Genomic DNA, 12,180 nt, shown 5'->3' on the forward strand with positions numbered 1-12,180 from the left:
TCCCAAGAACTTAGTTTTTCTTTATATTTTGTTAGCACCCGGATATCATGGTGATGGGTGCATTATAAATAAAGTACCTATATAGGCAGGTAAGATTGACTGTACTCAATATTCAGGTTGAAATTGTAAGCCTCAACCATCCAGAACAAATATTTCATACTTCAGTATAATCCTAGACTCAAGCAGTCAGTCTGCTCCTTCTTAGCAGTGGCATCTTGGATTTGACCTACAGCTTGATTCTCCCTTATGAAGTAGCCCACACAATCCCATAAAGCCCATCTTTAAGTGTTCTGTTCATTCTTCAGTTAGTACTGTCCACATTCAGGGGCTCTGTTGGTTAGCTGCAAGCCTACAGTTGGAGGGGGATTGCAAGTGCTTTATGTTGCCACATCCCCTTCTGCAAGGGCTTTGTGCCACAAAGGGCTCTTTGTTACGCTGGAAGAAGCTGGCATAGCCTTGGGTGAATTAGATTCACTGTGAATACAGTCGACAGATGAGATTACACCATACCTCCTTTTAGATCTCTAGAGTCAAGTCCTATAGGTTTTGCCAGCACTGGCAATTGTATCACAAGTCTCACCATATTTGGTGTTTTCCATAAAACACACTTCCTTTGCATATGTGAGAATCTCAGCTTTCATTAGGAAAAAAAAAAAAAGCTTCTAGACTTCATACTTGGGGAGAAAAAAGCCTGAACATGTGATCAAAGCACACTCCCAAAGTTCAGAAACAGAAGGCAAATAAAAAGAACCCAAAAGCTATGTGTGCGTGGGGTTTTGCTTTGTTTTTAAGACTCACAATTTTCACGTTTTTTGGGTGCCTGACTTGTGATTTTTGAAAGGCTGGGAGTTGGTGATACTGCAACAACAGATACATCTATGGTCTATTGTGGCTCTCTCGCAGCAAAACCAAAAGGCTTAAGTGAAGCTGTAGCTCCTTACCTGTTGGTGTACTACTTCGAAATGAGGAGGAGGGAGTGATTGGGGGCGTGACTGGAGGAGTAAGGCTTCCACTGCTGTGGCGGGGTGGAGTAGATACATTCCCACGGGACACTGAGCTTGACAAAGTCAAAGAGAGTTTAGGCTGAATCTTTTTCTTCAAGGATTCTTGCTCACGGCGAGCTGCATCAGTCATAAATCTAGAACAAAACCAACGATGAGACAAAAATTACAATTCTGAAACAGTAAATTAGCCCTTAATAATGGCCTTTCAAACCCAGATATGAAAGATGTATTCCACTGCAAGGTAGACAGACACTATAGGGGTGAAACTGCTTTGGCATGTTGCTCATTGATAAGCTGGGCTTTAAACTAGTTAGTGAGGGGAAAAAGTTGGGAGAGACTCATGAGATCTCCATGCCTGGCTTCAATATACAGGAGAGGGAAAATCTGCTAAAAGAAGATATGGTAAGCAGAATGGAACCCCGGAAGATAAAAGTATAGACAGCACAGCAAAATAAAGTACCCATATTGATCAGAGTAATAATCAGGCAGCTGTTACACTTCGTGAAAGAACTATACCCAATGTGGTTGCAAAACTGGGTTAGGTCCAAGGGAAACAATTGAAATACTTGTACAAAATGCAAGGAGACTAGGCAATAAAAATACAGAAACTGGAACTACTGGCACAGGAAGTCAGACTGGATATTATATTACAGAAACATGGTGGGAAAGCACTCATGACTGGCATGCAGGTACTGAAGGGTGTATCCTGTTTAGAAGAGATAGGAATCAAGGTAACCGTGGTGGGGTAGCCGTATAGATCAGTGAGGTGGTGGAAGCTGTAAGGAAATGAGATATGATAGAACGGACAAACCAGAAAGAGTCAAAATCACTTTGGGGAAGGATTATAAAAGAGGTTTTGTTAGGTTTAGGAACTGAGTCCCAGTGTCAGACTCAGATATGGCTAGAGATCTCATTAATATTATTAGAGACAAATACTATCGGATATTATGTCATAATGGGAGACCGACTTCCCAAATATAGATTGGAGAATAAATGCTACTAATGCTGGCAGTGCCCAATTATTCTTGGATGGGATAGATGGCTGTTTTCTTCACCAAATCATCACTGAGCCCACAAGAGGAGATGCAATTTTAGACTTCGTTCTGCTAAGCAGTGAGGACATAACAGAAGAGCTCGTTGTAGGAAATAAACTTGGCTTAAATAAATCACAAATTGATTTGGTTTAAATTAAATGGAAGGATAATCAAAACTGGGTCATCAGCTGTGCTATCTGATGTCAAAATGGCAGACTTTAGGAAATTAAGAAAATTAGTTAAAGGCGTCAACCAGACTGAAGACCTCAAAGACTTAAATGTGAAGGAGGCTTGGAATTTCTTTAAACCAACTATACAAAAACTGTCTGATGTTTACATCTCAAGCCAGGGGAAGAAAACTTGTAGGGAACAGCTGGATGAATAACTACTTCAAAAAGATTATTAGAAGTAAACAGAGTGCCTAGAGGCAATGGAAAAAGGGATTGATCAGCAAGAAAAGTACATCTTGTACGTTAGAAAATATAGAAATAAAGTGAGAATTGCTAAAAGTCAAGCTGAATCAACTCTTGCCAAGGAAGTTACAAAAAATAGGAGGTTTTCTTAGTTTTGTAAATAAAAAGACAATAAGGACGGACAACACTGGTCCTCTATCTTTACTCTCCTTCCCATCCACATTGCATAATTTAGGCATGGCCCCAAAACCGAATACATATTTTGCCTCGGTTTTCAGTAAAGATGATAACATGGAACATGGGCATGAAGGTATGATGGCTGATGGAAATGGAGATTATCACATCTGACATGGAAGAAAACCTTATAGAGCTTAATGCATTCAAATCAAGGGGATTGGGTCATATTAATCTCACAATAATTACATTACTATTTGCCATAGGTGATTAGGTATCCTTTAAAGTTGCATGCATATCCAGGGTTTTCATACTCAGGCTAGAGGCACTGCACTGCAGAGGATATTTTCTTAACTGTGTCCCGAGATCAGAAGAGAAAGCAATTTGAGGGGGAAAAGAGTGAAGCAAAATTTTGTTTTAAAGTAAAAGTTCAGAAGGGGAACTTCAAACAAAATAGGGTTATAATTACAATGTGTTTAAATTTCTACTTTTAAACCTGAAATGTTCATGGGTATACATTTATTCAATGGCACTTAAATAATGCAGTGTATATATACAATTAAAACTGCAATTTCTTAAATAGGTGTTTCCTAGCTCTTGAAAGCTGAGTCCCACTTCTAGAAAATAAAACCAATCACAATACCCTGTGTCATCCCTACTGTGTCCTATTAAAGGCCTACACAGTTTAGGGCTTGTCTACACAAGAATTTATCAAGAAGTTACACCAGCATAAGGAAAGGCATGAATTTATATTGCAGTGTTTTTGGTTTTTTTTTAAAACTGGTGTAATCCTTCATGTGGCTGCTCTCATTTCTTTAATTAATTCACTCTGGAAGTGAGATAACAGTCAAACAGAAGTTATTCAGCTCCATTTAAGGTTAACTGGGTGATATTTAAGGGCTTGTAATATACAGAAGGTCAGATTAGATGATCTGCTGTCCTCATCTGGCCTTAAACTCTAGGCAGGGCCAGGTCTAGGCATCAGCGTTCCAAGCATGTGCTTGTGGCGGCACTTCTCAAGGGGAGGTGGCAGCACTCCATTTTTTGCTTTAGCGATTGCACTCCAGCTTTTTTTTTTTTTTTTTTGGCTTGGGGTAGCAAAAAACCTGGAGCCGGCCCTAACTCTAGGAATCTGTGAGTCGACGTGGAGAGTTACGTCAGTATAACTACTGCAGCGAGGACTGAAAAGTCTGTGCATCCCCTTGTACATACTCTCCTCTCGGGGATGCGCTCCACAGTTTGAGACACATTGCATTATAGTATAATATGCAATAAAATCATTTAAAAATGGGAGTATAATACCACTCTAGATGGCTTAGCAGCTGGTGGTTTGGCTTTATCATAGTTTTGAAGGAGTGAAACCAGGTTTTAGCTGTATCATAAGATGTACTGGTTTTAGATTTTAAGGTCCTTAGGGCAGGGACTGTGTTTATTTGTGCCTTGAACAGCAGAGATATCATCAGAGAGAGCTCAAATAATAAATACTAGTAATATCGTACAAAGCAGTTTTGTGTTGCGCTTGCATTACAACTGTCTTTATCACTTAGAAAAACACATTTCAAACTCCAGAGAGGGAGTGTGGTCAGGGAAATGTCAAGAGTTATTGGCACTCTTTTTTATTGGACTAAGTACAAATAAAATGGGCTTTCTTTCAAAAGTCGTACTCTTTTCATCAGCCTACAATAAGAGTGAGGGAGACTCAAGATACGGTGGCAGAAAGCTAGTTCAGAACTCATCGAGTTCAGCGATAAAGCAATTATGATGGTCAATTACCTGCCTATTTTATCTTGTTTTCTGGATGCTCCAATATGAGAGACAAACAAACAAATAAGGATACATCGTGTACTGCACTGAAATACTCATACCTTTGGCTATGCATCCACCTTAAAATATGCATGTTTCTCTTTTTGGACCTGTTAAACATGACTACGTCAGCCCTGAGTGTGTATCAATTCTGAGTGTGTGAACTGACATAACCCTTACTCATAACTAACTCCTGTCAACTGTTCTCTTTATAGATGAATGAGAGTTTGAATACAATACAAAATCTCAGAGCACTTTATACATATGAATGTATTAAGAAACAAATTAGATGATAGCACAATGGCACAAGACTCTGCAGAAAAAAAATAGGGATATATGTAAAGGGCCCAATTCTGCAAACACAAACAGGAATAGTGATTACTATCATTAACGATTGGTTTGAACTTCCCATGGTAGTAAGCAATGCATGTGATGGCATTTGCAGTACAATGCCATAAGACTGTCTCGTTCCTTCCACACACACATTTTATATGAATATGACTATACTATATTCTTTAATGCTTTGGGGAATTCTAACTGTTGTAGCAGTTTGCAGCTTACAGGCTGCTTCAGCTTAAACTGTGCAGAGGCTGCTGGAAGATAGTCCGAAGCTGCTATAGCTCATGGAGAAGTTTTTATAGAAAAGCCAGTATTTTGGGGTAGAGAGAAAGAGGAGAAAAAATAAACTTTTACTAACCAGAGCCCAGTATAGAAGACTCCAACTTGGCTCTGTGGAAAAAAAAAAAAGAACCATCTCTCTTTCTGAAAGGCTAGTGTACTTTGACACATCCTCAAACACTGTGGCATGAAATTGTAAGTACCTTTAGAGTCATAAAGATGTAGCCTGTCTATACATAGTATGGAGACATTAATAAGTGGATTTTTCCCATGATACCTAATGTCAATTTGTACTATGAAGACATTAATAAACAGGTCTTTGACATGACAGCTTATCCGCCCTTGGAACAGAAACAATGTATCATGTCAAGCAGTGGTATGGACTTTTTACAATGTTAACATTTAAAAATTGGGTATCTATGGTAACAGTTTAAGATTTTTGTTTTTTTGTGTGTTTTTTTTATTTTCCACCCTTTCCACTTCTCTTCCCCGCCCCCTGACAAGCCTCCTTCCCCAAGGGTTCATATATTAACAGCACACAAACAAAAATATGAATTTTAGTAAAGAAAAATATAGTATTAAAGGATCTTAATAAAATGAACATACATATTTGCTTTTCTCTAACTAGGAAGTGTCAAATTCACTCACATTTAGAATTTGTAGTAAAATATATGAGAGTATTTGCTCTTGGGTTAAAAGCTTTATTCCTTGAGCAAATTTTACAGCAACATTATAAATCCTTGAAAAGCTTGGATTATAACCTAATGTATGATATGTTAAGTGCAGCAGTATGAACACGGCCATATAATAAACTCAGCCACAAATAACAATGTTAAAATAATGTTAAGGGATAATCAGTCTGGTTTAAATCCATAAAAACATGGAAAATGAAAGTTAACGCTGAAACTTCTGGCTGGAGCTGTTCCGTTACTCACTCTTATTATGCCAAGGTGTTGCAGCATGTACAGTATCTTCTGAAAAATTATGTATTGTTCATACCATGAAACACTGGGGCAAACTAAGGATGGAGTCAGTCTGGAATAACAGCCTTATATTTGAAATCCTTTATTTGCTTGGTATAATAAAACACATCATTCTTTAGCATAACGTGTTTCAATATTTAATAGAAATTGTAATATTTTTAAATCGAAAATAGATTAGTTAGTCCTTTGAGATTTTATTTGAACTGTGATATTGGATTCCAAATGTTATATTTGTGCTGAGTTATTACGGCATTCTTTAAAATATGCAATAAAATTGTGAAAAATTAGGGTTTAGAATGGAATTAACAATCTAAGCCTTGTTTATCTTTAATTACATGATCTCATACTACTTTTCCCTCCACAGGACCTCTGCCTCATTCAGTTCAGACAGTAAGGATGGCTCTCTGGGAATGAATCAGGGTTGAATACTGAATGAGGCTGTTGTCTGGAGGATCCCTATCTCATTTCTTGTGTAAATTGGAAGGTGTACAATGAATGAGGCAGGAAGAGAAAGGATAGTCTCATGGTTACGGACATTCATTGATACCCTGGAGAACTGGATTCTATCCCTGTTTCGGCCAAAGTCCTAAGTCAAAATTTTCACAGGTGGCCACAAAATGTACGTTCCTTATTTTCTGGGTGCCCAACCTGAGACATCTGGGGACAGATTTACAAACATTGAGCATTTGCAACTGAAGTTGATTGGAACTGAGCTTTGAACTCCTACAAAAATGTAGGCATGCTTAAAAAAAATCAGTGTCAAGTTCAGCACCCAAAATTAGTGGATACTTTTGACAATTTTGGCCTTAATCTCTCTGTGCCCCAATTCCCCATTTGTAAAATGGGGCTCAGTTGGCAATCTCTCAGACTTCGAGGATGATTGTCTTTCACAATATGATAGTCATTTATTACTGGTGGGTCCGCAGATGGCTAATGAGGCCAATCCAGGATCCACAGATCCTGTCATTGTAGGGGCAGATATTGCCTTGATTAAAAAAAAACCAAACCCAACCGAACAAACACTGAATCCCACCTCCCGCAATTCCATCATGTGTGGGGGCCCTGTGTAAATCACGATTTTCTGGAAATTGTAAAAATGCCCCAAACCACAATCTTCAAAATATTTTTTTTAAAAAGGAAAATGATTACAACAAAGTGCTCAATACAAAACATTACATTAGCTAGTCAGTTTTAAGAACAGAGTGAATTTTAGAAATAACCTTAGAGAATTTTGACTAACATTACTTGTAAAATTCATGTACAAATTGAGATTTATCAAATGATTATAATTTGGTCAAAGTTGTGTGGTTTTTTGTACAGGAACAGGAAAAGAGGAATTGCTGAGACAAAGGGGACTGCCTGCCAAATATCAAGTCCCTGTTCCAAAGCATGAACCACAGCTGAACCAAATGGTTGTAAGAATTTTTTTTAATATGGTCAAAACAATGGATTTTCCCCTAATCTCATTCTTACAAACAGATGAACTATTTTTACTGAAACTTTCCCAAGAAATTTAGCCTGAGGCAGACACAGCATGGAAAATTTCAGCTGTAGTGGTTGAAGTTTGGGAAATTTATAAGCAACTGAAAACACCTATAACACAACAGCATAGCAGGTGCTGCCACCAGCTGCATATAAAGTTGCACAAAAATGTGATCCAGAGTTGTGTTTAAATTAAAAATAAAAATCTCCTTAATCACATTCTCTTACACATTTTTAAGTTATTAAAAACATTAAAAATCAAGAACCATTGATGGTAAAGAGGGATATAACTCCATGTTACCTAAACAAGCTATGACTTACCAGCTCCTGCTTCAATTTCATGCCCCAGGGTGATGCACACTGTGATGTTACACCTACTGTACCATAGCACTCTCCCTCGAGGTAGCTCTTAAAAGAGCTAAATGTGCTCTGGAGTTGAATGTCTGTACATAGCCATAGCCCTGGTAAAATGGTTATAAAAACAGAGTTCCAAAGAAGTACCTGATAGCCAAACCCACCCGTCTTTAGACTTTGGGACTAGTTTATTTGAGATGCTGTATATCTGGGGTAGGCAACCTATGGCACGTGTGCCGAAGGCAGTACGCAAGCTGATTTTCAATGGCACACTCACTACCCAAGTCCTGGCCACCGGTCCAGGGGACTCTGCATTTTAATTTAATTTTAGATGAAGCTTCTTAAACACTTTTAAAACCTTATTTACTTTACATACAACAATAGTTTAGTTATATATTAGAGACTTATAGAAAGAGACCTTCTAAAAACGTTAAAATGTATTACTGGCATGCGAAATCTTAAATTAGAGTGAATAAATGAAGACTTGGCACACCACTTCTGAAAGGCTGCCGACCCCTGCTGTATATAATGTCATCCAGCCTCTCTCTCACAGCGTGTGTGTATCAATTATTAGCCATTTGTGCTTGGTGGGTACAGATTAGACAGACAACTCTCTTTTAGATAAACTAAATACAGTTTTTCCAATAGGATAAATCTTCTAGAAATAGTCAGTCCTGTCAGTAATGGAAGTCTGGCTTCAGTAACAGCAGATCCAGACTTTGGGACACCAAGACCTACAGATCGGATATAGCTCTGCACTTCTTCTTAGTTTTCCAACTTTGCTCACTTCAGTTCACTTTGCAACATAAGAGGCCAGTCCAGCTTGGGGCACATGTGTCTCCACATCCACAGACCCTTCTAGGTAAAAGGGCAAAGTCTATGACAACCGTCTTGTAGCCATCTACGGCAAGCATTCTCCCTCTCTCATGCTCTAAATCTACTCTCTGGCATAGATATAGGAGACACTGTAACCTCACCCCTATCCTAGTACATCTATCACCTCCTGCTACAAGTCAGTAGGGCTTTTTTACTCCTCAGTCTTAGAGGTAGACTGTCTGTACTGGTATACCCCAGAGACTCAAGGATCTAGTGTACTTCCAGACCAGCCTAGCAGAGAATGCTGTCTAGTTGCAGATTTTAACACACAGCTGCCCCTGAAGAACACTACGATCATCCAGTGGTGTTGGAACAATTTTTATAGTGGTGGTGCTGAAAGCCACTGAACAAAACTGTAAACCCTGCATAGGATGGAAACCACTTCAAGCCGCACCCTTAGAGCCCCTAGTTCCAGCATCCCTGCAGTCATCTGACATCCTTGACACTTTGACTAGTATCTTATTGTCCTGCATCTCCCCTACAGATCACTGACAAACATCATCAAATGAACAACAAAGGCAGAATGTGATAGCACAAAATTCACTCTAAATCTGACCACAGCGAACAGAAGGCGTTCATGAGAACCTACAGTGAAGGAGGGTCCATAAGGCTAAACAGAGACTTAGCTAATAAACCTAGACTGCCCATACCAGCCTAAGACTGAATCTTTCTTATTGTTTTTAAATGATGTGACGGGTCCTGCATGGTACTCCAAACCCTGTAGTTTTGTCCCATTGGAACACAACTCTTCTAAAGTGATGACATATGCCAGTATGAAAGCCAACCTTTACAATACCCACTTCTGCTTTTTCTTGCTGCTGCCATGGCAAATAAACCTTAGACAAAGATGGACGAAAAAGTGAGGGCAAAGCAGACATACTTAGAACTTTGCTCTCATAAGTATGGGAAATGGCATGAGAACTAATGAGTGACTTCCATGCGCAGTTACTGTGTGGACCACCCATCAAATAAGTCTGGCCACCCCCTGATCTAAAGATAATAATATGCAGTCAGAAACTTACACAAATCTGCTATAAAACACCATGTTTGTTTTTCCTCTTTTCAGCAGTGACTAAATCAATCTTTAAGTTGAAGAACTATTGGGTTAATCAGAAATCTGAATAAATATAATCTGTGGGAACTAAGTAGTGCACTGTTGTGCTCTGGGAATGATAAAAACATTTTCTAAATAAGCAGAGCAAAACTAGACTAATGGAAAAAAATTTGCTTAGTAAAGCTTTAGCATAGAATACTGTACTTTGTACTGTGTGGAGAAAAAAATATATATCAACAACTAACACTGAATCTGAAGTTTCCTGTCATTAAGCATTAACTCAAACTCTTGGCTATCTTCAAGCCCTCTCATGACTATCATTTGTAGAGTGTGGGTGATTTTGCACCTTTGTAAAACCCTGTACTTCCTTCACAAACACTTTGAACAATTTTTACAGGTTTTCATTAAAATTCTAATGAAACATAGTAAATCCAAACCCAGCAGTTGTGAAAACATGTCCGGATTTAGACACTTGTGTCCCTAACCACAAGGGTTTTATTTGGCATCTCACACACCATTTAGGTATGGGATATTTACATGGCATTCATATATATCCTACTCATGCAAATTCTGCCTGAGTGAGAGTGTGAGAGAGAAATCAAAAATATTTAAAGGGCTAACAGAAACATCCTATAATGTGCATTCTCAAATCCAGACCACGTTCCACAAATACTCTCTATTTAGGCTTTACTCTCTCACTACATCAAATAAACCACTAAGACTCACATTTGCAGCCACACTGCATGCAAGACTCACACTGATATTCTAACAGTTAAAAACCTATGCATGAACATGGGTTTCCTCTGTGAGAAAATAATGGAACCTATTTTGGCTGGGTTTGTGATGCTATGCAAACTTTACACAAAACCCTAGATACAACTTTATTTTCCTCTAAATCAGGAATGGATGCAATTTCAAAATACTAAAATACTGTGTTTTTTAGAAATCAATCAGAATATGATGGCAGCTATTAGGAGTCTTTGTTAATTCACTATAGAAGTGTTTTGCTTACAGTATTAAGACCATGCATTAAGACTTTCATTTTGCATTGGCTTAGTAGTGACTTTCCTATATTCACTTTTATCACAGCCTGATAATAAATGAAATGAAATCAATCAGAATATGATGGCATGAAAAACGCATATTGTACTTTTGTTTGTTCATAACATTCTTTGCACATTACATATGTGAACTTTCTTAATCCTGAAATTAGGGGTAGGGAGAGTTGCCATCCCTGCTGAGGTCAATGCATCTATGGTGTTTGAAACATTCTGCATTTTTGTTGCATAATATGAAAGTGGATATTTTCAACACAAAGTTATTTAGAAAGCACTGTTTTCCTTTATTTTATAAATGAAGATTTTATAAATAAAATCTATTTGGATACACCCAGAGTAGTACACGCATGGAAGTCATACCATAGGAGCTTTATGGATGACAGGCTAAAAGCGAAAAAACAATCTGAAACCAGTCCATATAAAGGAGTTTAATTGTTTAACCTTTCTCAGAGTAATTTATTGAAATCATCATCTGCATTCTAAATAATGAATGATTGGTTGTATTTGTAATAGTGACAAATCAATGAGGATTATGGAAAGAGCAGCAAGCTCAACCTTTTAACTTTACTTTTGTTGATTCAAAGACATCATTAAATAAAAGACTACCACCTGATAAAATTTTACCTATACAACTTCCTGAAGGAGTCTTTACAGCAACATTTTTAGTTGGGTGGAATATTTTATTATTCATCCTTTTTGATTATTGATTATAACGGAATCAAATAAAGCCTAGCCTAATCTACAGCACATGGAGTGCTGCATAGCTATTTGACAATGTGCATTTCAAATGGACATATTAGAGCTTACTTGGGGTGCACAAATAAATAGGGTTGTCAAGCATCTGGTTTTGACGGGAATGCCCAGTCGAAAAGGGACCCTGGTGGCTCCAGTCAACACCGCTGACCGGGCTGTTTAAAGTCCAATCAGCAGTGCAGCGGGGCAAAGGCAGGCTCCCTGCCTGCCATGGTCTGCACAGTTCCCTGAAGTGGTGGCATGCCCCCCATCTGGCTCCTAGGTGCAGGGATGGCTAGGGGGGCTCCATGTGCTGCCCCTACTAGAAGCACTAGAATAGTGACCAATGGACGCTAAAGGAGAGGCGCTTGTGGACGTGGCAGCATGTGGAGCTGCCTGGTCGTGCCTCTGCCTAGGAGCCAGAGGAGGGACATGCTGCCACTTCCAGGAGCCATCTGAGGTACGCTCTACCTGGACCCTACACCCTGAGTTCCCTCCTGCCCTCTGAACCCCTTGGTCTCATCCTGGAGCACCCTCCTGCACCCCAAACCCCTCATCCCTGGCCCCACTCCATAGCCTGCACCCCCAGCCGGAG

General features: G+C 38.9%; 1 protein-coding gene across 2 annotated transcripts in view; it reads right to left on the reverse strand.

The window, feature by feature from the left end:
• Positions 1–12,180, reverse strand: part of JAZF1 (JAZF zinc finger 1) — a 283,865-nt gene that overhangs the window by 44,599 nt on the left and 227,086 nt on the right. For both annotated transcript variants that reach the window (XM_032773794.2, XM_032773795.2), the window contains exon 3: positions 942–1,138. In XM_032773794.2, the coding sequence (XP_032629685.1) occupies positions 942–1,138 (197 nt within the window). The remainder of the gene's footprint in view (positions 1–941; positions 1,139–12,180) is intronic.

Source organism: Chelonoidis abingdonii, chromosome 2 (assembly GCF_003597395.2).
Source record: "Chelonoidis abingdonii isolate Lonesome George chromosome 2, CheloAbing_2.0, whole genome shotgun sequence".
In the NCBI taxonomy this organism is placed as follows: domain Eukaryota; kingdom Metazoa; phylum Chordata; order Testudines; family Testudinidae; genus Chelonoidis; species Chelonoidis abingdonii.